Genomic DNA, 27,319 nt, shown 5'->3' on the forward strand with positions numbered 1-27,319 from the left:
AAAGCTGCTGGAATAACTAAATACGAAGTAAAACACATGTGCCGGACGAGTTGGCCTACTCATTAGTGAGTACTTCGTAGTAATCAATTATACAGAGTATATACCAGTGAGGTCTTATCTTAGTGGTTAAGCGCTTAAGAATTAGAATTTGTTATGTTACCCCGTTTGTAATTTTCATTTGTAAGGTTGTACTGTACAGAGTATTGCCCAATGAATCTAAAGTCTAAACCGCTTGCTCCATCATTATTTCCTAACTACATCAATATAAGCGAGGTCGACTCTAGACATGAGTTTGTGTCTTTGTGTGAAAATTCTAACTTTGGTCACCTTAAGCCATCCTATATGACACTCTCTAGGCCATAAATAATCAAATCAATATAAACGAGGTCATAGACTCTAGACATCGGTTTGTGTCTTTGTGTCCAAAGCTCAAAATCATTTCAATAAACATTTGTAGAATCTCTCTCCCAATTTCCATTTCCCTCAGAATTCAGAGGAGCAAAATTAACCATGAAAGCAGTAGTTATAACAAGCCCAGGAGGTCCAGAAGTACTGCAATTGCAAGAGGTTGAAGACCCCCAAATCAAAGACGATGAAGTTTTAATCAAAGTTGAAGCAACTGCCCTTAATCGAGCAGATACCATTCAGAGGAAGGGCTCTTACCCTCCCCCACCTGGGGCTAGTCCTTATCCTGGTCTAGAATGTTCTGGAACCATCCTTCAACTTGGCAACAGTGTCACTCGCTGGAAAGTTGGTGATCAGGTTACAAATTTTTTCTTGTTCTGCTTCAATTTTCGTATTATTTGGAGTTTGGTGATTTGGGTTTTTATAATTTTTAAGAAAAGTTGTAATCTTGTCATTTTTTTTTTATATGTGGGGTGTTGATTAACTTGTAGTTTTGTTTTATATGCGATTGAATTGATTAATTTATCATGTTAATTTGTGCACTTTCTCTTTGCAAATGATATTGGTTACTATGGATGGATTGTGATTAAATTTGGTTCAATAAGTTGTTGATTGATAATAGTGGAAGTAACCTAAATGTTTTTAGGTAAGCTGGTTGTATGTTTGAGGTAGCAAAATGATCAGTAATGCTAGAGATGAAATGCATTTAGAGCTGGCCAAAAATTGTCCCTGAAAGTTTTGATTTTGAATGTTGTAAACCCAAAAGCTGGCTAAACCTAAGCTACCTGAATCAACTATCGTGGAAGAGGGAGAAAATGGAGAAGAGAGAGAGAGAGAGGGGGGGTGGGGGGATGGAGGGGGGGTTCTGACCCAAAAGGCGCTTGAGTTGGAGCATTGTGGTATTATGGAGTTGATTGGGAGTATACTATTGTAAACTAGGCATGTTGGTTAGTATACCCAAATAGACTGTTGGTGAACAAATTATAGAATTGTACATTGGTAATTGGTGGATTGCCTCTTATTATTTTGTAAGAACTATCATTTGCTGATTTCTGATGCATTTGTTCACTTGTATTAGCATAATATACAGCATCAGTGATCAGCCACAAGAACATGAGGAATGTATTGTAGATGTGAAGGAATATGACTGACCTAGAAGTGGTTTAAAAAAAAATGACTGACCTAGTAGTGTTGTAGCATCTGATTATAATTTTTTTATTGTATGAATTTAGCAACCCTGACTCATGAATTCTGAGTTCTAGTCGTATGGATTCACCTGACAGATAGATAAGGTAATTTTGTTGTACACTAGGCATGTTGGTTAGTATACCCAAATAGTCTTTTGGTGAACAAATCATAGAATTTTACACTAGTAATTGGTGGATTGCCTCTTTTTATTTTGCAAGAACTATCATTTGCTGATTTCTGATGCATTTGTTCACTTGTATTAGCATAATATACAGCATCAGTGATCAGCCATCAAGATCATTAGAAATGTACCGTAGAGGCGTAGATGTGAAGGAATATGACTGACCTAGAAGTGGTTTCAAATTATTATTATTTTTTTTTTAAAAAAAAAAGACTAACCTAGAAGTGTTGTAGCATCTGATTATAATTTTGCTATTGTATTAATTTAGCAACCCTGACTCATGAGTTCTGAGTTCTAGTTGTGTGCACCTAACAGATAGATAAGATAATTTGTTACAGCAGACTTAGTATGATTTTACTAGAATACTAGTGCATTCATTAGATATCGACTTGCCTATACTGTTATAAAGGTCATATGCTTCTGCTCTCCTTTGAAGTGTTTAAGTGTCATTCATACATATTTCTAAGAATTTGGTATTTTGGATTGAAATTGGTGTTTGAGTATCAAAGCCTCAAAGGTAAGCTATCATGCTATAATGATGATGAATGGTGTTTGCTATAATGTAGGTGTGTGCGCTTCTTAGTGGAGGAGGTTATGCTGAGAAAGTGGCTGTTCCTGCCGGACAGGTTCTTCCTGCCCCAGATGGTGTTTCTCTCAAGGATGCTGCAAGTTTCCCAGAGGTGGCATGTACTGTTTGGTCAACTATTTTCATGACAAGCCGGCTTTCAGTAGGAGAGGCATTTTTGGTAACTTACAGACTACTCTGATTTTGTATCTGTCACTGTTAAATAGTTTTATATGACCATGTCCCTTTCCTGCATTCTAAAAAGTCTCTATGTATAAAAATTTGTTCAATTAGGCCTCTAGGCTGTGCTTTGGTTGTTGACCACATGACCAAATGTGAGGTTCATGTATGAACTTCAAGAAATTCTAGTATCATCAGTTACTGTGATTCTGTGAAGCATTCATATATAACATAAGTGGTAGGAAAATGCAACAGCAAACATTTAGATTTGCAGTTTTCTACTAATTTCAAATCCCTTTGGAATGTTTTGATGAATATTTGTTGTTGGTTTTCATGCTACTTGGGGAGATTTGTGATTTTCTTTTGTCAAAACTCAAAAGGTCTACTGAGAGAAAAACCAAAGAGAGTTATAAGTTTGTTGTCAAATTACCATCTTCTGCTATCTGTTTGTATCATCGGGTGCTATCTCATTTAATGATTTGTTCTTATGCTATCTTTCTTTGAAAGTGGCTGATGAACAATTCTTGCAAATTTTGATTTTCTCTACAATCACTATATTTACAGGTTCATGGGGGCTCTAGTGGCATTGGCACTTTCGCTATTCAGACAGCTAAATATTATGGAGCCAAAGTATTTGTTACAGCAGGTTGACAGACTTAAGTTGTATTTTTTGGAGAATCAAGTGGGTTAAAAATTAAGCTTAAAGGTCTATAATTTGCTCTCTTCTCTAGGTTCTGAAGAAAAGTTGGCATATTGTAAAGATCTTGGAGCTGATGTGTGTATCAATTACAAGACAGAAGATTTTGTTGGGAGAGTAAAAGAAGAAACAGCTGGAAAAGGTATTATTTGTGAGGAACAGATCATATGTGATGTAGTACAGACTACGGAGTATTCAAATTGTTTTTTGATGTCTGAAACCTTCTTTGTTTACCGATCTATTGTTTCACTTCCTTTTTGTGATGTTACATAATTTGCCACTTTCTTATGATTGACATACTCTTCTTACGACCCAGCCAATGTCTAGTACAGAGAAGTGAACTATTTTGGCAAGGGGAATGTTTCCCTTTATCCTTGCTATCTTAGTAAGAATAATTGATTGTATTGAACAAACAGGTGTTGATGTTATATTGGACAACATGGGAGGAGTTTACTTGCAGCGAAACATTGACAGCTTGAATTTTGATGGACGGCTTTTTATTATTGGCTTCCAAGGTGGATCTACCTCACAAATCAACCTTGCAAGTTTAGCAGCAAAGAGACTCACGGTGCAAGGTATGCAGATTTTTTTTTCTACACAATGCTGGCATTTTATTGCTTTAGAAAGTTTTGTAGGAATTTCTCTTAATCACAACACTTTTGTAAGTTAGCAACATGATCACTCCAATCCAACATCCTACCCTATAAATGACACAAAAATCAGCAACCTCATGTCCACTGAAGACACCCTTAGTTGTCGAGGATCATGACAGTTTCCCGCGCATGCTGGGCCTGTTCAACTTGTTGGTCAATGTGGAGCGGGTTTAGTTCTGTAAAGGGTACACAACCTCACCTTAAGGAAAATTAATTTACAACATCCTGTTCCATCTTTAAACCCTTCTGACATTTAATTATGTTTTTTCATATTCACCACTGCAAAGTCTACAATTGGCATACTTAGTAGTTTGGACAAGATAAGATGATTTATACTCCTGATCGACTGTTACATCGATCAATAACGTTTCACTACTCTTTTTTTAGCTGCTGGCCTGCGGAATAGAACTCCAGATAACAAAGCGCTTATTGTGAAGGAGGTAGAGAAGAATGTGTGGCCTGCTATCAAAGAGAAGAAGGTGAAGCCTGTAGTTCACAAGTACTTTTCTCTCTCACAGGCAGCTGAAGCCCATCAGCTTATGGAAAGTAGCAAGCACATTGGCAAAATATTGCTTCTTCCATGATAGATGAGATGGTTCTACCAATCAGCTCCGACTCAGAACAAGTGCAGTATATATACCCGTAGAAACAACCTAAATGGCCAATTGTTCTAGCCATAGTTCATTTTTTTTTTTTTTTTTGAAATAAGTTCTAGCCATAGTTCATTGTATTATGCATGTTGGATATTTAAGTTTTTGAGAAGATCTACAGTCAATAAATGAAATCTTACATTGTTGAGATTTTAATGGTTTGTTTCTTTAAGAGTTAAGATGCTTATTTGACATACTACCTTCGTTAATGATTATCTGCAACTTTGTAGTATTATTTGTGAGATATAAAATATTCCAGTTGCAAATAACCATTAATAGAGGTAATATGTTTTACTTGTATACATAGTGGTGTTTGTTTTGGATTGTTACAAACAAGTATATAAGTGTCCTTATTTCTCAATTCAAGCTTGAGGAAAAGGCCAATTCAATCTTGAGGCAATTTCATGCCACGAGACAAAAAATATCGCCCCATTTCTCATTCAAAAATTCTTATGCAACATTTATTTAAGAATCAACCCCCTATTATTAGATCTTTTGATAACTACAAAGTATATGATTGTATAAAATCTTGTATGGTTTCATTCTATAATCCAATATGATTTCATACTCCTTCGTATAATCTTACGAGATTATCTACTTTTTTTTTTTTTTTTTTTTTTTGAAACAACGAGATTATCTACCTACATGGGTTGTATGATTTTTTTTTTTTTTTATTAAATATTAAAAATGAAAGAAATTAATCATAAATATTGAAACTTTATTTCGAGATAGAGATTTTTTATTTTTTTTTAATTATCTCCGTGTTATATTATTTGCAACGATTAGACATTTTTCTCTCTATTTTATGTTAAATGGTTGCAAATAATATGAAACGCCTGGCATTCATTTATGGACAAAACTAGTACCAGTAATAAAAATCAGACGTCATGATATGGTACACGTGATTAGCGAGGCTTGACCCATTTTCTAAATGCCTGACATTATTTCTATCAATTATCAAACTATTCAAAGTCTCTTTCCCCACATCAACTCTGAACCCGCTTTTATTTAATGGCTTAAATATTGATAACGTTTTGATCATTACTCACTGTATTTGATTATCGATTTTCTGCAAATCTATAAAAGTAAGTCCTCACTTTTCATTTTTTTTTTTTTTGCAATTTTCTGTATTTCTTTGCATAATCACTAAGCTGTTGATGTTTCAGTCAATTACTTTTCTGGATTGAAATTTTGGTTTCTGGAACTTTTTGGATCTTGCATCTTTAATTATTTCTGGGTTTAATTTTGTTAAATTTCATAAAGATTTAGATTGTTGGGGTTTAATGTAATGATGAGCTTGTTGTATAATTAAACTAAACAAATCAAAGGGTTTAATTTTTGTTTTTTAATTATTTTTGTGTGTGTGGGTATTTTACCATGATTCAGTAGATAATTTGGCTCAATTGTTTGTATTTCACCATAATTAATCACAATTTTGATGAATACAAGTGAAATGTGTATTTGGGTGTTTTGAATTTGCAATAGCAAAACTGAGGAAATTATGAGGGGTGTTTGTTGTATTACCTCCTCTATTGTGGGAAACTAAAATGGCTGTAAGCATATAGACACATGAGAAACTATTACTGATAAAGTAATCTTTGATTTTCGTAACTGATTCGTCGTTATAAATTCGATTTATTCAAGCATTTAGCTCATGCTACACATGCTAGTCATCTTAAATGATCAAGTTATACCTTGTTATTAGTTATTGGATAATGTTATCAATTATCTGCTGGATTAGGGTAGTTGTTACATTGTAGTCACTTACTACCAGTGAATTAAGTGCTTGTTCGGATATTTGTGAATAGCAATTATAGCAACCGACAGTGTAACACTTTGGGATGGAGGAAGATTATGGCAAATTGGTAACCTACATTTCTTAAAACTGGAGAAGAAAGTTTGAAAAGGGATAGGATAGTTGTAATTTGTAAACATTCTGTAGTGTGAACTTGGATCTTGACCTGAATGGTTACTTTCAGAGCCTGATCGGATGATTAACAAGCAAACAATGATATTTGGTCTCTGTTTTTATGGCAATATATTTTGATTCTGAACATGTTAGATATTGCTGATTCTTCTGATATACTCCGCTTTTGCTTCTAAGTTCAGTACACCACCACTCTTTGTAATATCATTAAGTGAGTGCCATAAATTTGAACTACGGTCTTGATGATGCTTTGATTTCCATTTTGCAGGTCTGCTGTGTGGATTCTCATAAATCCTCGAGATGTTGCCCATGTTGGATTTCACTAAAATGAATCGTGGTGAGATCATCATAGTGGGAAATGCATTTTGTGTATTGCTCTCACTGCATTTCACGATACAACTTCTGTCACAGCATCTTTTTTACTGGAAAAACCCTAAGGAACAAAAGGCTATTATTGTGATTATCCTCATGGCTCCCATATATGCTGTTGTGTCTTTTGTGGGTCTGATGGATATTCGTGGCAGCAAAGCATTTTTCATGACCTTGGAATCGATCAAGGAATGTTACGAGGCTTTGGTAAGTTTCTTATTTGCATAACTCCTAACCATGTGATTTGTTAGCTTAAGTACTATAAATCTAATTTTCCCCATTAATTTGATGCAGGTCATTGCTAAATTTATGGCATTAATGTATAGTTACTTGAATATATCAATCAGCAAAAATATAGTGCCTGATGAAATCAAAGGAAGAGAAATCCACCATTCTTTTCCAATGACACTATTTCAGGTGAGTTTTTATACTGACAGTTTATCTTTTCATAATTGAATATAAATACATAAAGGACAGGATAACAGGACTGTGAAAGTGTTTCTCAAGCCAAACAGATTGAATCCTACTGATCTGCTGAACTTGGCAGTTTTTAAGCAAGCAAACTTTGCGCTTGGCAGCCCAGTCCCTAAGTCTCTTGTAGTAGTAGTATTGAAATTTGCAACTTGTTTTCTAAGCTAAAATTTATGCTGTATTGCATGGCCATATATAAGACTGCCGTACTAGAATGTTAAGTATACCAAATCATAAGTATATAATATTGACACATAGAAGTTTTGTTACAGAAAAGCAAACACACACACGCTTATTTATGTTATAATGTGTCATCTTTTGTAATAGATTTAAGCTAGGACTACAAGTTAATGCGTTCTCCAATTGCTTGTGGGTGACACATCGTACTGCAATATGATCAATACCACCATCACTGCCGACACCATAATGTGGATCCTACTGCTTTTCAGGTCTAGTGAAGTTTGGATTCATGCATGCATCAGCCTTTATTTAGTTGTGATGGTTAGAAAGACCATGAATATTCTGTTGAGATGATGAACTTCAAAGAAAGTAATATGGAAATGGTAGCATATTTTGTGTAAAAATATGATCAGGAATTGGCATTTATGGTTCCATGCATATTTGAAGTTTCTTAAGCATATTTCACAATTAAAAGTTTAGAACACTCCTGAATGAGAGTTTGATAAGGGTCAAGTTGTATTTATTAACTTGATAAGTTGCTTGCTAAGTCTAATGCTGATCTGGCCTGATAATGCAGCCTCACACTGTACGCCTAGACCACCATACACTGAAGCTTCTGAAGCTATGGACATGGCAATTTGTCATGATTCGGCCAGTTTGCTCCATCTTAATGATAGCATTACAACTTGCCGGGTTATACACCTCTACAGTCAGCTGGATTTTCACAATAGTCCTCAATGTTTCAGTATCACTGGCTCTATATTCTTTGGTGGTCTTTTATCATGTGTTTGGTAAGGAACTTGAACCACACAAGCCGCTTGCTAAGTTCCTATGCGTTAAGGGCATTGTCTTCTTTTGCTTTTGGCAGGTAAAATCTTCACAAATCATTTTGTGTGTGTATCCATCAATCTAATATGCTGGCTTTTTATGTAGCAATCTTTTTGTACATTAGTTTTTGTGCTAATCCACTTCAATTCACACAAAAAGCTCATTCATTGTCTTAATATTGTCAGGGCATTGTGCTTGAGCTTCTGGTTGCTGTGGGGATTATTCGATCTCGATATTCCTGGCTGGATGTTGAACATATCGAAGAAGGAATCCAGAATGTGCTAGTTTGCTTAGAGATGGTTGTGTTCTCTGTTCTTCAACAATATGCCTACAGCGCTCAACCTTACATGGGAGATGTTGGTAAATGGAAAACGAAGAAGAATGAATGATGAGAATAATCAAGTTTGGTCATTATTTATTAGTTTGACCTCGGTCGACACATGTAGCTGAAGAAAAACTATTGGGGTTGTGGCCCTGTATTTTGCAGTATTATAGGGAGAAACATATTGCTAGAATGCTATCATATTGAATATTTTGAAGTAATATGAATGAATTGAATAGTCTAGTTGAATCTTAGGAATTGCTCCTTATGTATCAGAACAATAACGATGCCTATAATGAATGTAATAATGTACTCCATAATTTAACAGACTTGAGGCCGAGTAACATACCACAAGAAGCGTTTGGTTTAGTTAACTTAAACTCCCTCCGCTCCAAAATGTATCTCATACTTGAAATTGGTGCAATGCCCCAAAGATTTAAGGGTAATTGTCGAGATTGATTGATGTCCTTGGAAATTTTCTTTGAACCAAACATAACCAAAGTATGAAAAGGAAGTTTGAAGTTTTGTTCGGGACAATTCAAAATACAGTTTGCAAAATCATTTTCAGATGGAGGGAGCATTTAACACAACTCGCTGCTCATCAAATTTGTCAAGTATAGGATAACATTTAGCTGTCAAAACATATTTACAGATTTTACACATATCTCTTGTACACCACTACACCTCATTGTGGGGTGAAAAGAAGTTCCATACATCCTCTTCCAAAGAGATCTTAATACAAAACTACTAGTACAACCACGTCCACAAGATGACGTTGACAATTATGAAGAGCAACAGCACAGAGATGACACCACACTCGAGATGTATGTATGTGACATGGAGTTAGCAGCGAAGGGCAGGTGCCACAATTGTTGGCCGAACATTTGACACAGATCTTGAGTAGTTTGTGATGCAGACGAAAGATTCAGTTTTCCACAGTTTACTCCAGAACAGGACCTTCAGTGTTACCTGAGAAACATATATTGCCACTTGTATATCAAGATAATAACAGGGTCACATCCTAAGAGAATAGAAATTTCTTCACACAACCAGATAGAGAACCAGATGATGTGATGGGAAGGGATAGCTAGCTCAATATATCAATCAGATATTCCTAGTGTATCCCTACAAGGCTATAACACTATCTAAAGAGTACTTCCTCCATTAACAAGATATTGTCACATTGCTCGTACCCCTCATAACTAAGATATTGATATTATACAGACTTCAACTTAACAGGAATACCTGTTTCACCTTTTCCCCATCACTCAATCTAAAGAGTAATCAGATAGAACAACAACATATTGATGAGGATTTTTATATCAACTCAGCTTCATCTGCCTTAATCTGGCAGAGACTTTCACCTTCCATAGCAATCTTCACATTAGCAAACATAACTAAAATTTACTAACATAGCCACATAGGACTAGTTTCATCACTTTCATGGCTGATATAAATATTAAGAGGCAACTCGCTACTGCACTCGCACATAGCCTTGTACTAAAAAAAATAATCATTTGAGCATATTAAAGGACAGAGAGGAAAGCAATATCTATTAGATGCTCCCCACATTTTCAAGGAATTTCTATTCAACGATATTTATCAGGTATTTGAAATCATATAAGAGAATAACATGACCTAATGGTTTAATGAAGGGGGGAATAGTGGCAAATGGACCTGAAACTAATCCTCCATAATTAGCTGCATCATGTCAGTTGATTGGCCTCATTTAGAATTACAAATGCAAATCAGGTTACTCATCATGTTAAGTACAATCCTCTAATTATTCTCCCAAAAAGATGATTTGATTTTCTAGTTCAAATTTCTAATTTCCAATAAAGGCCTAAATTTATGAGTATGTATACTTATCAGCAGGATTAGACCTCGGAAAGCTTCTGTAGTAGTGAATACTTCTGTTATTTTTCCAATCAAAGGCAAATCATTTGAGAAATATAGCAGATTTTAGGCAGAACAATATTTATGGGCTCAGTACAGAGAACAAATGGTGCTCATGAAAAAAAACTAGCTGTTTTTGGAAATTAAACAACTTCTGTGGCTCAGTGGAAGAAGATAATGGTGTTACTGGACTTCTTTAACCTTCATACATAGTTTTATGCATCCTTAGGATGGATATAAGAAAGGCCTTCAGCTAAATTAATGTCATTGCAAAGAATTTCCATGATGACATTAGTGCCTTGATTATTTCATGTTTTGTTTACTAAAACTATACACCATTTGTTCGCAGATAGAACGTTATGAATGAACATAAATCAGAAAGCCATAACATGACAGGACAGAAGGACAATGGAAAGTATCCATTTACATATATTCTCAGAATAGATACAAGCAAAACAATGCACTAACCTTCTTGGAGTACCTTAGAACCTTCATAAGAGAACAGGCGAATTGCATTTGAGTAGCTTAATCCTGCAAGTTCTTCTTTACTCATCTCGAGCAGAGATGCCACATAGGTAAGTACATTATGAATATTAGCCGGATGATTCAGCATTTCTTTTGGCAATTCTGGTGTTTCTTTCTCAACTTCTAACACGTTACTGTTAGCCCTCAAATGTGGATTCTCTCCTAGTGCTTGAAGTTCAGGAGGAAGGGAAGGATCACCTTCCACAAAGTACAAGTCACCCAAATTCGACTTAGGCAGTGCATCAGGTGCATCAGTCTCAAGTAGGATTCTATCAGAAGGCACAGCCTTCAGCATCTTCTTCGCCTTTTGTGATTTCATTGACATAAGAAATCCAGACAAGGAGAAATATGCACCAAGCCTTGCTAATTCAGGGACCATCTCAGCAGACCCTAAGTAAGAATGAAGAATTACACCATCAGGAAAAGGCCCGGTTGCCTTCATCACATCAAGAAGGTCACCAAAAGCACGAACACAATGAACAGAAGCCGGTCTTTTCAGTTCTTTCGCTAATTCTAGCTGTTTCCTGAATACTTCAACCTGATCATCAAAATCAATCTGTTTTCCCCGCGACCCTTTATCTAAACCAATCTCCCCAACAGCTGCAGTAGGTGTAGACCCAAAAAACTGTCTCAAAATGGTAAACCAGTTCGTCGTTCTCTCAGGAACAAACCACGGATGAACACCAAAACACGGAACAACACAAGGATAAGACTCACTCATCTGCTTAACCAAATGCCAGTCCTTCTCAGAAACCCCATTAACAGCAAAATGGGCAATGCCAGTATCAACAGACGAACGGATTAATCGTGGGGCGAGGCTTAAAATCCTAGGGTCTTGGAGGTGACAATGTGCATCAAACAGTTTCATCGCCTCGCTCTAGGCAACCTAACCTCACAATCAAACACACAATGATGTACTTAACATTGAAAAATTCTGCTTTCTAAAAAAATTTGATTCAGCTAAAGCTACCTAGCTGAGTAATCATATAATTATACTGCAAAAGGCTAATTTAGCCCTTAAATTACATATATCTATGATGAAGAAGCACAGAAAATTGGGCAAACATTCAAATGTAATATATCATCAGCCAATTTACAAGAAAGCAAAAATTAACTAAACAAAAGTTTCAGCATAATCTTTTGACACCATAAAGAATGAAAAAGCTAAAATAAAACCCAATTCAATATTTTTTTTGGAATCAAGTAAATTACCTGATGAATACGAGTATAATTTTTTGATAACCCTAATTTCAGGTTCATCTGTTTTTGAGTGGATTGCAGAGTTAAAGGGAAGAACAAAATACAAATTTCCCAAAAAATAATTAAAAAAAAACGCCGTTGCCGGGGATCGAACCCGGGTCACCCGCGTGACAGGCGGGAATACTTACCACTATACTACAACGACTTGTGATGTTTGTAAATTAGGTCGCTCCCAAATTACCAGGTAACGCTCCCTTTTTGACTTGAATGGACCACTATGCCCTTTATGCAATGTGGGTTATAAAAATGACCTTGTTCCCCATTTGGACACAATACATGAAACGGTCCCCTCATTTCACGACATTGCTGTCCCGAGCTTCCCAAAATCGGTCCCCACGACCTTGCAACCAAATCGGTCCCCACGACCACCTAAATTTTCTATTTTCAAAAATCGTTAAATTTTCCGACGGGTCTTGGGTCATGGACGGCGAGTGGAACATACGTACGCCGGAGAATGCGTCGGATCATTCTGTAAGTTTTTTTTTTTTTTTTTCGGTAATTAGGACATCCGCCTAAAATTTCCGGATGTCCTAGGTACATCCGCCTAAAATTTCCGGATGTACCATGGAACATCCGGAAATTTCAAGCGGAAGATGGGATCCGCCTAAAAAATCCGGATGTTCCATGGTACATCCGGAAATTTCAGGCGGATGTACCTAGGGACATCCGGAAATTTTAGGCGGATGTCCCTATTAATTTTTTTTTTTTTAAATGTTAAGTACGTTTATTTAATTTTTTTTATGTTTATTAAGTTTTTTTTTTTTATGTATTTTTTTTCGTGGTCTTGTGATTATTGTTGTGATTTAGTATTTGATAATTAATGTAATTTTGTTGTATTAATATGATTATTAGTAATATGTTTATTTTTTGTTTCATTATTATTATTATTATTATTATTATTATTATTATTATTATTATTATTATTTATATTATTATTTATATTATTATTATTATTATTATTATTATTATTATTATTATTATTATTATTATTATTATTATTATTATTATTATTATTATTATTATTAGTAATATGTTGATATTATTGTTGTTGTTGTAGTTGATATTATTATTGTTGTTGTTGCTGTTATTTTTATTGTTGTTGTTGATATTGTTATTATTAATTAGTAGAAATATAATTTTAATATTAATATTATTATTATTATTATTATTATTATTATTATTATTATTATTATTATTATTATTATTATTATTATTATTATTATTATTATTATTATTATTATTATTATTATTGTTGTTGTTGTTATTATTATTATTATTATTATTTATTAATTAATGTTATGGTCTTATAAATTGTTTTGTAGTTGTTGTTATAATTTTTTATTATCATTAATATTTTTATTGTTTTGTATTTTTTGTTATTATTATTAGTATTGTTATTAGTATTGTTGTTGTTATTATTATTATTATTATTATTATTATTATTATTATTATTATTATTATTATTATTATTATTATTATTATTATTATTATTATTATTATTATTATTATTATTATTATTATTATTATTATTATTATTATTGTTTTTATTATTTTTATTATTTTAATTATAATTATTATTATTATTTTGTTTTTATTATTATTATTTTGACATAAAGCATGTTTTGTTTAATTTGTATAGGATATGGAATCTGAGGAAGGCGGTGACGGTGTGAATTATAGTGGGAATTTTGTCACCGATACGTTTTTTCCTACATTTGACGATGATGTTACATGGGCTGATGGTGTTTCCATAAAATTGGGATTTATATTGGTGAAATCGTCTTATAACAAAACCAGAGATGGTCGGTCGTATCGGTATTTGCGATGTGATCGGTCACGAAGGAGCAAGCCGAGAGATTTGGAGAACGCGATACGGAAGGACACCAAAACCAAAGCTAATGGTTGTCCATTCTACATCAAGATATATTATGATGTCAGCACCGAAAGTTGGAAGATCATTGCGAAAAATGATCACACCGGGACACATAACCACCCAATGATTGTGTACCCAGAGGGTCACCGTAAAGTGAGCGGATTGAGTCCGGGTGCAAAACAGGTTGTGCGGGACATGACAAAGTCCAAGGTTGCTCCCCGTAACATCATGTCCACTATTGCCGAGCAATTTCCTGATGATCATCCAAACATCCGACACATTTACAATTGCCGAAATGACTTCAGGATGGAAATGTCCGAAGGAAGAGGAGTTGTTCAACAATTTCTTCATCTGGCGAGAGAGAGTAAATACATTTACTGGTTCACGAACGATGATCACAACGTTTTGCAACATGCATTTATGGTGCACCCGATCATGGTCAACATACTCCGCACATACCCACATGTCATAGGTATGGATTCTACTTACAAGACCAATCGATATAACATGCCTTTCTTTGAGATAGTAGGCGTGACACCGACAAACCAGAATTTTCTAGTTGGATATGTTTTCATGCGCGACGAGTGCACGGCTAGCTATCGGTGGGTGTTGCAGAGATTAAGGGAGTTGATTGGGTTTGATAAAGAGCCATCTGTATTTATTTCAGACCGTGATCTTGGGCTATGTGCGGCTTTGAGAGAAGTCTTTCCAGGGACGTCACATTTACTCTGTCTATGGCACATCAACAGAGATGTGGAGGCTAAGGTGACGAAGATGTTTGGAAACAAGACGGTTGGTGTCAGTTTTAGAGCTGGGAGATGGTTCAAAATCGTGAATGCAACAACACAGGCGGAGTATGATCGTGCTCTAACTGCCATGCAAGTGAGGTGGGGAAAATATCCGGAAGTGATTCAGTATGTTCAGAGAACTTGGCTTTGTCATAAGGAGAAATTTGTGAAATTTTGGACGAACCAGGTTCTTCATTTTGGTAACACCACCAAATGCAGAGTTGAGAGCCAACATTCAGCAGTGAAAACTTGGTTAGAATCATCCACAGGTTAGTTGTATTATTTTATTAGTTGTTCTCGTTGTTACGTAATTGTAATTGTAATTGTAATTGTAATTGTAATTGTAATTGTATTTGAATTTACTAATTAGAATCATTGGCAGGTGCTTTGGATACCGTATGGGCCCGAGTCCATTGTCATATCGGTAATCGCATCATACAAATTCGTAATGACTTGGAGGCATCAAGGTCTAAAATTGGTCAGATGTACAGACAGTTGCCACTGTCACGTATAAATGGCAAAGTGTCTCAACATTGCTTGAAAGTTCTGGATAACGAGACGAAAAGGATGCGGGATTTGAGTTACCAGGTCCATGAACGGTGTGGATGTGCTATGCGTCTGACCCATGGTCTTCCATGTGCTTGCCAGATACATGATTCGATAGTTGCACAGACAGGATTGTATAGCAGCCAAATTCATTCTTTCTGGAAGATACTGGTTATTGGTGATGGTGTTAACATTCCTGAAGTGGTAAATGATTCGACCGAGGAGGCTGCACATTTTCGGTCCCTAATCGACGAAGTCATGGAAAGTGACCCGGCCGTACGTCGAAATGTAACGCGAATCATTGAAGAGGAGCTACATCTAGATCATTCACACCTTGAAGAACCACATATCAACCTTAACACTCGTGGTCGACCGAAAAGAAATAACACCAGGCGTGATCGTAGCTATTTCGAGCATGTGAACCGTCAACACACTCAACGTGGTGGTGACCCAGAACCAGGTAATACTAAAATTCTATATTTAATATAAAAATATGTAAACTTAATACTTATAGCTTTACTAATAATTTATCTTTTAATTTTGTGTTGTAGATCCAAGTGACATTAGTCAATGCAGGTATTTGAACTTGCTTCCAGCCCCAATGTTGCCGTACATTTCGTCTTGGAAGGATGTCATTGGTGATGGGAACTGTGGCTTTCGTTGTGTCGCCGACTTCTTCTTTGGCGATCAAAATAAGTGGTTTGACGCTCGGGAAACAATAGCGAACGAGGTCGCTGGTCATCCTGATTTGTACGAACGGATTTACGGGCTTGGGCGACTTTGGATGAACGTGGAGCGTATTCGATGGGATGGTGGGGCTGTCGGGGAGCGGCATTGGATGGTTACAATTCAAGATTTATTTCCTATTGCTACGTGGTTCAACGCAAGGGTGATTTGTCTCGGAGTAGGCCTAGTACCAACTTGCTACTACCCATGCATCACAGTCTTACCGCTTAGGGCACGCAACGGGGTTCGGTCACCGACTCGAGAGTTTGTGATTGCTACAGTTGGTGGATCACATTTTATCCGTCTTGACCTTGTACCTGATTCACCACTCCCGCCGATCGCCGGTTGGTGGACGCAAAACCACGAGGATAGTGTCAATGGATGGGATCAAGCATATCAGTTGAGAAGGGACATGTGGGATGCATTAGTTAGGTAGTTTGTAATGTACATTTACTAACTTTGAACATTTGTAAGAAAATTAGAATTATGAAATTAATTTTAAATGTATTTGCTTTTAATCTAACATGATATGCAACAAAACATCAAATATAAAATAAAATAAGTCTAATAAAAATAATCTAAATAATCTAAAGTCCCATTTTTGACTTCCAATCAAATACAAGCTGCTCAGTCATTGTTCGAGTCTCACTCGACATTTCAGGATACTCAGCTAGTGCTCTTTGGTGAATCTCCATGGACCGACCCATCCACTGCAAATCAAACAATAACATATTTTAAACACAAAAATTCATATAAGTCATTGTTAATATAATAATAAGCATAAATACTTACGTAATCAGTGTTAGTCCGCTCAGGCAGGTTGCTTGTAACTCCTGCACCTGGAGATACCCGCGGGTGAGAAAACCTGTACAGCCACTGCATGTAACCGGGCGCAACCGAAGGAGCTGCAGCACTAAGCCTGGGGAGGGCACCTAAAACAACACTCTGAGATACCCCAGCGACAAACCTGTTCCACATCACAGCTGTCATCTCAGTCGGGAAGTCTACCCGATACATCTTCAAGTTAGTCGGCCTCTTGGCCTTCTCTGGCCTGATGATCTCGCGGGGAATGCCTTGCACGAAACCAAGCTGGCGCACCACTCTATCAGGCATGTACGGCTCAATGATGTTACGGTACTGGATGCAGCCAATGAATAAAGTGGGGGGCACTCGTAATGCAGGATCAGCTCCGTACGGTAGCCAGTTCACCTCACGGTCAGTAAGCGCATCAATCCTAGTACGAAAAGCTAACAGGCGCTCCAGGTTCTTGCTAGGACATCCCGCTCCTACATCCCAAGCAGACGCACGAGGCATTTGAAGGTCCCGGGTCAAGGTACCCTGCTGTGGCCGAAAGCACGGAAAGTACTCGTAAATCCACGCTTGCAGAAGCGTGAGACAACCAGCAATCGAATCAGCACCTTTCCGTGATGCCGTGCCCAGTTGCCGATACAAGTAGGCCAGTGCAGCTGTTCCCCGAGCATACTCGTTAATAGGGACATCCGTGTGACATAGCTCGTGAAGAAAGGAAGGATGCGTACGGTTACCACTCTTGTCTACAAACAGTGTACCTCCAAGCACTAACCACAAGTATGAATCAAGCTGCTCACTAAAATCCCGGTCGACCGCCAATGTCGACTCAAAAATCTTATCAGTCAACACCCCACTACCCTGCCAAATGGTCTTTGTGCCGCAAACCTCAGACAGATCATCTGGAGTCATATCCATGGTGACCGAGCACGCGTCCCGTAACACGTCCGTGCTAGGAGTAGTGGACACCATATTGCCTGCAACCCGTAACCCAAGTATGTTGTACATGTCGTGCAGCAAGATCGTAATCTCCCCAAATGGCATGTGAAAGGTGTTCGTATCTGGCTGCCACCTCTCAACAAAAGCAGAAATCAACGGCCAATCAAGTCTCTTAAACATCAGGCCGGGCAAGTGAGACAACCAACTAGCATCAATCGCCGCAATGTCCTCCACAGATTGACGGCCTCGCCAAGTGAACAAGTCAGAACATAACTTTGTCCTACTCAAACAGCGCAAAACACTACGTTCCTGCTCCATCCAGATATACCGTGCCACGTGACCGCCAAAACTAGGGATAACTGACCCATCCTCAGGCCCACCCGGCATCGGTTCCTACACTAACCATGCCTCTGCAGAGCTGGAAGTAGGCTGACTCGACCCACTACCAACAAATCTCCCAAACTGACCCCTATATACCATATGGAAATCCTGAGGGTCCTGTTCTTCATCCCGGTCACCAGCATGACTAGCCGAACATTCGTCTTCCTCGTCAGATATGGGTGCTCCACTTGCAGAGTACAAGGGCCGACTACTACCAGACTGTTGGTCTCTCGACCAACCACTAGTAGACCCGTATTGCTGCTGCTCGGGCTGAACCGGTGAAGATCGAGATGTCTGTCTCCTAACAGACGCATTCAGACGTCGTGATATTGCATGTCGAGCACCAGAACCCTCGATCTACATAAAATTAAAAAATAATCCGATTTTAGTAATAACAATAACAATAACCATAATAACAATAACAACAATAATAATAACAACAACAACAACAACAACAACAAAAAATACAAATTAACAACAACAAATATAACCTTAACAACAACAATAACTAACAACAATAACTAACAACAACAACAACAACAAATACAAATTAACAACAACAACAATAACCATAATAACAATAATAATAACACTAATATCAACAACTATAATACTAATCATAATTAAAAATATTAATAATAGTACTACTAATAACACTAATAATAATATTATTATAACAACAACAACAAAAAAAAAAAAAAAAAAAAAAAATTTAAACAACAACAATAACCATAAAAACCCTAATATCAAATTAGTTTAATAATAATACTAATCATATTTTTAAAAATAATAACACTAATAATAATAATAATAATAATAATAATAATAATAATAATAATAATAATAATAATAATAATAATAATAATAATATTAATAATAATAACAATAATAATTAGCACAATAATAACAACAACAATAATAATAATATCAACAATAATCACCATAACACTTCAAAATAACAAAAAAAAACAAAATCCGAAAAAAAAAAATAAAATTAACAATTTTATTTACGGGCCAAAAAAAAAATAAAAAATAAAAAAAAATTGGAACTTCCGCCCAAAATTTCCGGAAGTTCCATGGAGGATCCGCCTGGAATTTCCGGATCCTCCATGGAACATCCGGAAATTCTGGGCGGATGTCACTTCCGCCCAAAATTTCCGGATGTTCCATGGAGGATCCGGAAATTCCAGGCGGATCCTCCATGGAACTTCCGGAAATTTTGGGCGGAAGTTCCTGGAATCCGAAATTAAAAAAAAAATACCTCGTCTCCACCATCGCCGCCGCCGCCGCCGCCTCAACCACCGCCGCCGAAGGTCCTCCCTCCGAATCTCAGCCTAATCCGCCTCGAATCACCCATTTTCTTTTGTGTTTATGATGATTGTTGTTTTTTTAAAAAATGAAGAATAATTTTTGAATTTTTTTTAAAAAAAAAAAAAATTGTTTTAGAGAGTAAGAGAGTTTGAGAGTAAGAGAGTTAGAGAGAGAAGTAAAGAAGTGAGAAATGTTGGTCGGGAAGGAAAAAACCGTATTTATATATTAGGGGTAAAATTGAAATTTCAAGAGAAAAAGGGAGCGTTACCCGGTAAAATGGGAGCGACAAATAACAACACCCCTTGGAATATTCGTTAAGTTAAAGTTTTAATTGTTGTTTAATCTCAACATATACTACAGAAGTAATTTTTATACTCCTACACCAAACAACATCAATTATCTAGTCTCCTATCTTATTAACCAAACCCCTATGAATAATGTTATGCCAACTAAGGGCTTGTTCTCATAGACTGAACTCAGCTGAGTTTAACTAAACTGAACTGAACTGAAATGAATATTTTATAAGAGAAGGAAAGAGCTAAACTGAACTGAAAATAAATGTATGAGAACAGGCCCTAAGTGTTAAAAAAAAAAAAATTTACTTATATAAATATCCCCATTTATGCATGTAAAACACTGACGTTATCTTTTTCTTTTGATTTTACCATAGTAGCTTTTTCTAGCATTTTTTCCCCTATCTTTTAAAAAGTTTGAGATTAATAAATATCGTTGGGATAGTTGTACCCTTTAAAACTAAAGTTGTGATATAAAACCAATTGAAAGAGATTCTGACAAGCCTAGCTATGTACACGCATCGTGCGCATTAAATATCTTAGTATTTCCAAATTTTTAACTCAAATAAAGTTTTCCATTTTTCAAACAAATACATTTTTGTTAAATGAGCTAAGTGAAATTTTTATTTCAATTATTCTTAGTACTAATGTGCAAGTTTTACTTATTTAAATTAAATAAGCAAATTTTACAAGCGGTAATTGTATGGTGCATAAGCTAAAATATGTTATTTAAGTTAATAGAGCAAATTTTCCAATCAATAATTGTATTGTGCATAAGCATAAGCTGGAAATTGATATAATTAAAATATACCTTAAGCAAATTTAACAAGTGACTACTATGCATACATCACCAAAAATAAAGAGTCTATGTATACAAGAATATTGTAAAAGTAGAAATGTATTATCTAAAATTAATGGAAGAAGGAGAAGGAGAAGAAAAATAAAAATTTGGTAGGACCGCATCGCATATTCATGTTTGATAAAATTGCAAATAATGAAATTAAATTGGTATTAATACTATATATTCTGATATTATAATTTGGTTATCAACTATTAGTTGTATACTTGTATAGTTTAAAAATTAAAATAAACCAAAAAAAAATAAAAAAAAAAAACAAAAAAAACGCCGTTGCCGGGGATCGAACCCGGGTCACCCGCGTGACAGGCGGGAATACTTACCACTATACTACAACGACTTAGATGATGAATTGAGGTGATTTTTCTTAATTTTGATAGAGCTTATGTTTTCAAAAAGGAGATAGAACTGTTGTAAAGGAAGCCCATAAACTAATTATTTCTAAATTCTAACTTAGGCCTTGTTTAATCACCTTATTTTTACTTACTTTAGATTAGAAAAAATAAATTATCAAATTGTTTACTTTTAAGGTTTGGGAAATGTTATCAAGAAGACCATTGACAATTAGGCCTTTTTTTTTTTTTTTTTTTTTTTTTTTTTAAATGTACTGTTACTTCGATACCCTCATTTACTTCAAAAATCCATGTTTTGTTGTATCGTGATGGACTTGACACAGATTCTTCATCTTAATGAAAAAAACTTGACTTTTTTCTATAAAATGATCAAGTCTGGCACTTGGACACCCAAATTCATATTCAACTAGACACGTAATCCTTAGCTTGTATCATTGTCTGAGTAACATGGCAATGCTAATTATTGGGTATATTATTTTGCATAAATATGAAAATACTCCGTAATTCAAATCATCAATAGCAAAATTCATTTATAGTTTTGGACATCTGAGAAGGTGTACTACCTTACGTAGCAGGACGCGAGGCAAGGCTTATCTGCTCGGGATAGACAGCTTTTTACCCTTGCGCCCTGTGAAAAGGTTGGGCCCGGAAAAATACAAACGTGTAAACGTGTAGCTCCGGGGTGAGTAAAAGGTCCAACTAGCTGTAATTAGAGGAATTGAAAAATTCGCTCTCAGTTACCGGTTTGAAGTTGTAAAACCTAGCTCTAAATACCAAAGCCCCAAAAGGGCCCTCGCGAGCCTTAGCCATCTAGGAAAGGGCTCGTTCCGGGGAGATACTGCGGATAAAGAAGGGGATACGTCACCTTCACACACATGAAAGCAAACGACGCGACGAAATTTCCCACAACAAAAGTAGTTTGGATTATTTTGTACCAAATTTTTTTTCCAAGAATGAAATAATGAATTTAAATAGCCCAATAATTAACCCTTCAACATGAAGCCTACAAATAGTCCAAAAACACCTACAACAAATCCAATAATAAAATATAACTTGTAAATCCATACATTAAAATTAAAAGGCAAAAACAAGGTAGTTTTCAAATAAAACTGTAAAGGAAGTCATAAAAAGCCTTGATCTGCAATTAGGACCCCTTTTAAGCATTTGTCTATTTTTGCCTCTTGAACATTTTACCCAAGTAAGACTTAAGCATTGATTGTACACTTTTGCTCGGTAAAGCTTCAATGCTAGTTGTTAGCTTTTCATACATGTCAATCTCATATTCAGCAAAGATGCCCTACCATAACAAAATTCATACCACAAATAGTTAATTGAGGGAGAGAAGGATTAGCAATTATTGTGCACGATATATCCTAACATTATTCATTTAACATACCTGAAGATTGAGATCTTTGTAGAGGCACTTCACGGCATCTACATTTGCTGGATCCGATTTCCCATAGTTATCCTGTAAAACGAAACCCATGCACATCATCGAGCTAAGGTGTATCTACATTACTTTTAACACTAGTTACATAAACACTTGGTAAGAAAAAGAAGTTATTACACATAACAATTTCTTTTGCTCCTCATTGCAAACTTCTAAAGCTTTTACAACCAACCATGAACACTTGAATTCTTCAATGTCTGTTCCGATCTAAGAATCAAAATTCACAAGTTCCTTTAAATTTTCTAATTTATATAGGCCAACGAATAATCATAATTATAATCATAGCACTTCACAAATTCACCTTGCCAATCATTTCAGGATCACCAAAGCAGTCTAAATAATCATCCTGTAAATACAAGGGAAAAAAAAATTAAAAATGATTATTCATTGACTTGTAAATAACTCAATTACAACAATTTGTCGATGATAATTTATGGTAATTAGGGTACTCCGTACATGGTTAATTTAGACCGAGCAATAACATAAAGAAGCATTAGGATATGAAGAACATAATCCTAGATAAAGATACCTGTACTTGGAAGTAGATGCCCATCTCAAGAAGGATGTCCTTCACATCATTGTAATCATCCAGCTTCTTACCTAGCATTAGCAAAGCGCAAGCAAACTGCACAAGAATTATTTATACTACGTATATGTATAATGTTAACGTATATGTATATTGCAATAGGACGGAAATGGAAATGTTGTGTTTTCTTGAAATGATCATTTTATACTTATTGTTAGAGCTTATAATAATTTAGTTGGGAATTGAAATAAGGCTTTTTTGCCTCTTATAGGTCCACTCACCTCAGGTTTGTTTTTAGCGAGCTATGCTATTTAAAAATGGGGGAAGGATAAGAGAATCACCATCTTAAAGTACCTTTAGTAGGTTTTTATCTCACAACCTCATGATTGTGAGATTTAAACTTTATCACTAGACCCAACTTTGCGTGATGAAAGTAGATATTTTACTTACTGGAGTATAAAATGTCCCATATGCAGTCTTGTACTTGCTGATGTGTCGTTGACTGCAAGTGTGGCAGACATAATCAAGTAGCAAGAAGCAAAGACTTAGTTGCATTATTACACCATGAAATTGGAAATAATACAATCAAAATTGAGTAATGAAGTTACTTTCACTCACAGTGCCAGGGTATATTTCAACAAGTCTCTCTCCTCTCCGACTGTGTCGATTAGATCAATCATTTCTCCACAAGCTGTTTGGAACAGGCCCTATAAAAGAAAATTTATACAGAGTAGAAGGAAAAAAAATAACAACTCATTTACCTTAATCATGCCAGTACAAGGTGAAACCTATGTTTCACCGTCAACATGTGATTTTTGTCATTATTAACAAATTACGACTATACTTTGACCAGCTTTTGCGAATTATTGACTAAAAAAATACTTTTCGAGGTTGAAACGTATATTGTAATCAACAAAACAATAAACAACTACCTCATTGAATAATTCGAGGAGATCAACATAGTAAGATTGGTCTCGAAAGTGTTTCCTAATAATCCTATTAATATGATTCCAAAGTAGAATACCATCGTTCACAGCAATCATGCCAACCTACAAACAAACATTTAGCATGTATTAAAGCTTGTTTAATTTCAACAAATAGGAATTGAAAGAAGCAATAATAATATTTAAGAAACCTTAGGCAATCTAAACCAACAGGGCTGACCGCGCCTCGTGTGAGAATTATCCATGATATCATCAAGAACAAGAAGACAGCCCACCAGCTGCAATGCATACAAAAATCTATCAAAAAGACTACTTATTAACACATAAGATCGATGCATGTGATCGATGAACTAACAAATTAAAATCCGTTAAAACTTCTGATTGAGTTGGTCCTCTAACATGAATTTGAAGCGTACCCATTGAATGCACCAACCAAGGACAGACGCGCGGAAAAGCTCGTCTTCATTTGGGAGCTGGTTTCCTTTTCTTTCACTAAGTAATATATAACTTTCAACTACAGATAACCCCCTGTTCATTTTTCCTGAAACAAAATTACAAATCAATTATAAACCGAAAAATCTCTTGTACGTAGTTAGCACATGATTATTATGTATGTTTATGCGGAACTATGTTAAAACATAAGTTTTGCAAGTAAATACCTTATAGGTTTTAATTTTAAAATGTTTTTTAAAAAATAATTACCTTAGTATTGAATAATGAATTCCGTTTGCTAATTTAACGACACAAAATATTCATATAGTAAGATATTTAATTTTTTTTAAAAAAAAAAACTAACGGTGTACTCCATATAAGATCAACTTTAATTTTGCCTTCTTATAAACCATCAAGTTATAAACCATCAAGTAGGACAAAGAGGGTGAAAAAATGGTCATTGTCTTATATTTGATCAATAAGGGCGACTGAATTAAATTAGCCCTCATTGATCAAACAATAAGGGCGACTTAAACAATCGCCCTCTTTGATCGACCAACAAGGGCAAATTGATAAAAAAAAAAAACACCGCCTTCTTCGATAAAATAGCAAATAGGGTGACCATTAAGGTAGTAATTCCACAAAATTTTCTAATTATAAGCATTAAATTGTGTAATTCGGAGAAATAAGCTACCTCCTAGAACGTTATAATCCAGCATCTGTCAAAAACATAAATAAATAAAGAATGACAAAAAAAAATATAATTAGCAAGCAACAACCGAAAGACAAAGTAAACTAGTATTTAAAAAGGAAATTAAAAAATAAAAAAATAAAAAAAAAAGAATCAGAACAAATGAGCTACTTACTTGTTGGAGCCATTGGCGGGATGCATGGTGATAATCGATGGCAGGATCTTGCAGCAACTCCTTCTTCAAGACATAATAAACTTTCTTAAATCTTTCTATCATTTTATCCTTTTCTCCCTCCATCTTCCTTAATTAGCTAGCTTACCTAACCCAATTTATGTTTTCCAATACTTGATTGATTTTGGTGAATTTTGTGAAAACAATATAATGAAGGAATTTTAACCAAGACAGCACACCAAATAACAATTTTCAAGGGCATGCAAACAATATCATTTTTTTTAATCAGTTATATACAGCATTTATATTAGTGATTTATTAAAAAATAATGAATGTAAGAGAAAAGAATACGGAATAATAAAATACAAATTTTTATATGCGGCTGACCACATGGTGCGGCAGGGGTTACTTGTAAGGTGTTAGTTTTGTTAGGGGTTACTTGTAGGTGTTACTTGTATTATGAGGTTACTTGTATGGGTGTTACTGGTTTTGGTCAAGGGTTACTTGTAGGGTGTTACTGGTTTTGTCAGGGGTGACTTGTAGGTGTTACTTGTATCATGAGGTTACTTGTACGGGTGTTATTGGTTTTGGTTAGGGGTTACTTGTAGGGTGTTATTGGTTTTGTCGGGGGTTACTTGTATTCTGGGGTTACTTGTATGGTGTTACTGGTTTGGTACGGGGTTTTGGTTTAGAGTTACTTTTAGGAGTTACTCAGAATAAAAGTAACACATACAAGTAACCCCACGATTCAAGTAACCTCATTATACAAGTAACCCTAAAATACAAGTAACATCTTACAAGTAACCTCTGTCGCACCATGTGGCTTGCCACACTGAAAAACCTCTGAATGAAGCAAGTATTTAAAAAAGGCCGAAAAAAGAAAAGTGGAGCAAATATTTAAAAACGAAGGGAGTATTACTTTTATTATAATTTTCATTAATATTTAATAATACAAAAACAGGGTCGATCAAACTGTGCATCGGCATGTGTGTTAACTATAAAGGTTGATTGTGTCAGTTCTTTTTAAAACAAAGAAAGTAAGAATTGTGTCTATTTGCTTGTCATTATTTTTGTTGTTGGGGACATTGATCAGATAAGATTTTTGGGGGGTCATTTTGATCCTATTTCGATCCAAATTAATACATAGTTCAATTAATACATAGTTGGATTATTATATAATGTACTCCGTATTAAAATAATCCAACTATCAGATCTCATATTGGTATTTGAATCTACGTATTTATTTTTATCATTATAATCCCTTCATTTTTAAATACTTGATATATACATTTCTCCATACGCAAAATTTTAGGAGAAATTCAAGAAAATAATAAAATATAAAAGTAATAGGGTAGGTGGAAGAATAAAAAAAATTTGTATTTCGTAAAAAGCAAAAGTAATTGAGAGAATTGGAGAGAGGACATGATTTGGGGTCACTAGTTGAACGAAATAAATTAAATATTGTAAAACTTTCCAAATAAGAAAATTGAGTGAGTATTTAACACGATCGGAAATGAAAAGTGACGCAAGTATTTAAAAACGGATGGAGTACCTTTTAATGGTATTATTTATTAATTTTGTAGTTTGAACGAACTTCTCAAATACCATATAGTGAGTATATCTTATGGAGTATTAATACAAGAAGAGAGAATTAAACTTTTTATTACAAAGTATAAGGTTAAAATTAAAAGTTACGACGTACTCTTGCTATTGTTATTTATTCATGATATGTGTCAAGTTTGATTGTGTCAATTAATATTTGAATAATAATAAGGATTTTTTGACAATAACCACCTAAAATTGTTGATGTTTTAGGAATTACCACCTATAAAATGATAAATAAAACTTCCCACCACTTTGAAAGATGACATCATGGTGGGGCTACAAACGGTATTCCCCTCATTTTCCCTCTCTTTTCCTCCTTCCTCTTTCGA

General features: G+C 35.2%; 4 protein-coding genes and 2 non-coding genes across 7 annotated transcripts; 2 read left to right on the top strand and 4 right to left on the bottom strand.

The window, feature by feature from the left end:
• The first annotated feature begins 309 nt into the window (after nt 1-309).
• Nucleotides 310-8,870, top strand: LOC145637233 (uncharacterized). Its single transcript, XM_081688709.1, has 11 exons — nt 310-762; nt 2,341-2,520; nt 3,084-3,165; nt 3,251-3,358; nt 3,633-3,791; nt 4,257-4,451; nt 6,328-6,384; nt 6,736-7,022; nt 7,110-7,232; nt 8,044-8,334; nt 8,480-8,870. Exons 1-11 carry the CDS (start codon nt 511-513, stop codon nt 8,681-8,683), a joined length of 1,938 nt encoding a protein of 645 aa, XP_081544835.1. The 5' UTR covers nt 310-510; the 3' UTR covers nt 8,684-8,870.
• A 352-nt stretch (nt 8,871-9,222) lies between these two features.
• On the bottom strand, nt 9,223-12,371 carry LOC145636306 (uncharacterized). Of its 2 annotated transcripts, none has more exons than XM_081687829.1 (3): nt 12,250-12,371; nt 10,994-11,923; nt 9,223-9,585 (listed from the first exon to the last, which is right to left on the bottom strand). In XM_081687829.1, exons 2-3 carry the CDS (start codon nt 11,903-11,905, stop codon nt 9,460-9,462), a joined length of 1,038 nt encoding a protein of 345 aa, XP_081543955.1. In that variant the 5' UTR covers nt 11,906-11,923; nt 12,250-12,371; the 3' UTR covers nt 9,223-9,459. The 2 variants fall into 2 exon arrangements, with proteins under 2 accessions (XP_081543955.1, XP_081543956.1); XM_081687830.1 differs by having other exon boundaries at nt 10,981-11,923.
• TRNAD-GUC (transfer RNA aspartic acid (anticodon GUC)) lies at nt 12,371-12,442 on the bottom strand. Its single transcript has one exon. It is a non-coding gene; the product is annotated as a tRNA-Asp (tRNA).
• A 3,401-nt stretch (nt 12,443-15,843) lies between these two features.
• LOC145635269 (uncharacterized) lies at nt 15,844-16,692 on the top strand. The gene is made up of 2 exons (XM_081686559.1): nt 15,844-15,964; nt 16,056-16,692. The coding sequence occupies exon 2, from the start codon at nt 16,106-16,108 to the stop codon at nt 16,664-16,666; it is 561 nt and encodes a 186-aa protein (XP_081542685.1). The 5' UTR covers nt 15,844-15,964; nt 16,056-16,105; the 3' UTR covers nt 16,667-16,692.
• Nucleotides 16,693-21,085: 4,393 nt separating this feature from the next.
• TRNAD-GUC (transfer RNA aspartic acid (anticodon GUC)) lies at nt 21,086-21,157 on the bottom strand. Its single transcript has one exon. It is a non-coding gene; the product is annotated as a tRNA-Asp (tRNA).
• A 1,113-nt stretch (nt 21,158-22,270) lies between these two features.
• On the bottom strand, nt 22,271-25,760 carry LOC145635270 (farnesyl pyrophosphate synthase 1-like). The gene is made up of 12 exons (XM_081686560.1): nt 25,389-25,760; nt 25,217-25,241; nt 24,507-24,631; nt 24,282-24,368; nt 24,079-24,195; nt 23,765-23,853; nt 23,597-23,648; nt 23,150-23,245; nt 22,922-22,966; nt 22,738-22,827; nt 22,567-22,638; nt 22,271-22,467 (listed from the first exon to the last, which is right to left on the bottom strand). The coding sequence occupies exons 1-12, from the start codon at nt 25,509-25,511 to the stop codon at nt 22,339-22,341; spliced, it is 1,050 nt and encodes a 349-aa protein (XP_081542686.1). The 5' UTR covers nt 25,512-25,760; the 3' UTR covers nt 22,271-22,338.
• Nucleotides 25,761-27,319: the final 1,559 nt, after the last annotated feature.

Source organism: Chenopodium album, chromosome 6, assembly GCF_948465745.1.
Source record: "Chenopodium album chromosome 6, dcCheAlbu1.1, whole genome shotgun sequence".
Lineage (NCBI taxonomy): Eukaryota > Viridiplantae > Streptophyta > Magnoliopsida > Caryophyllales > Amaranthaceae > Chenopodium > Chenopodium album.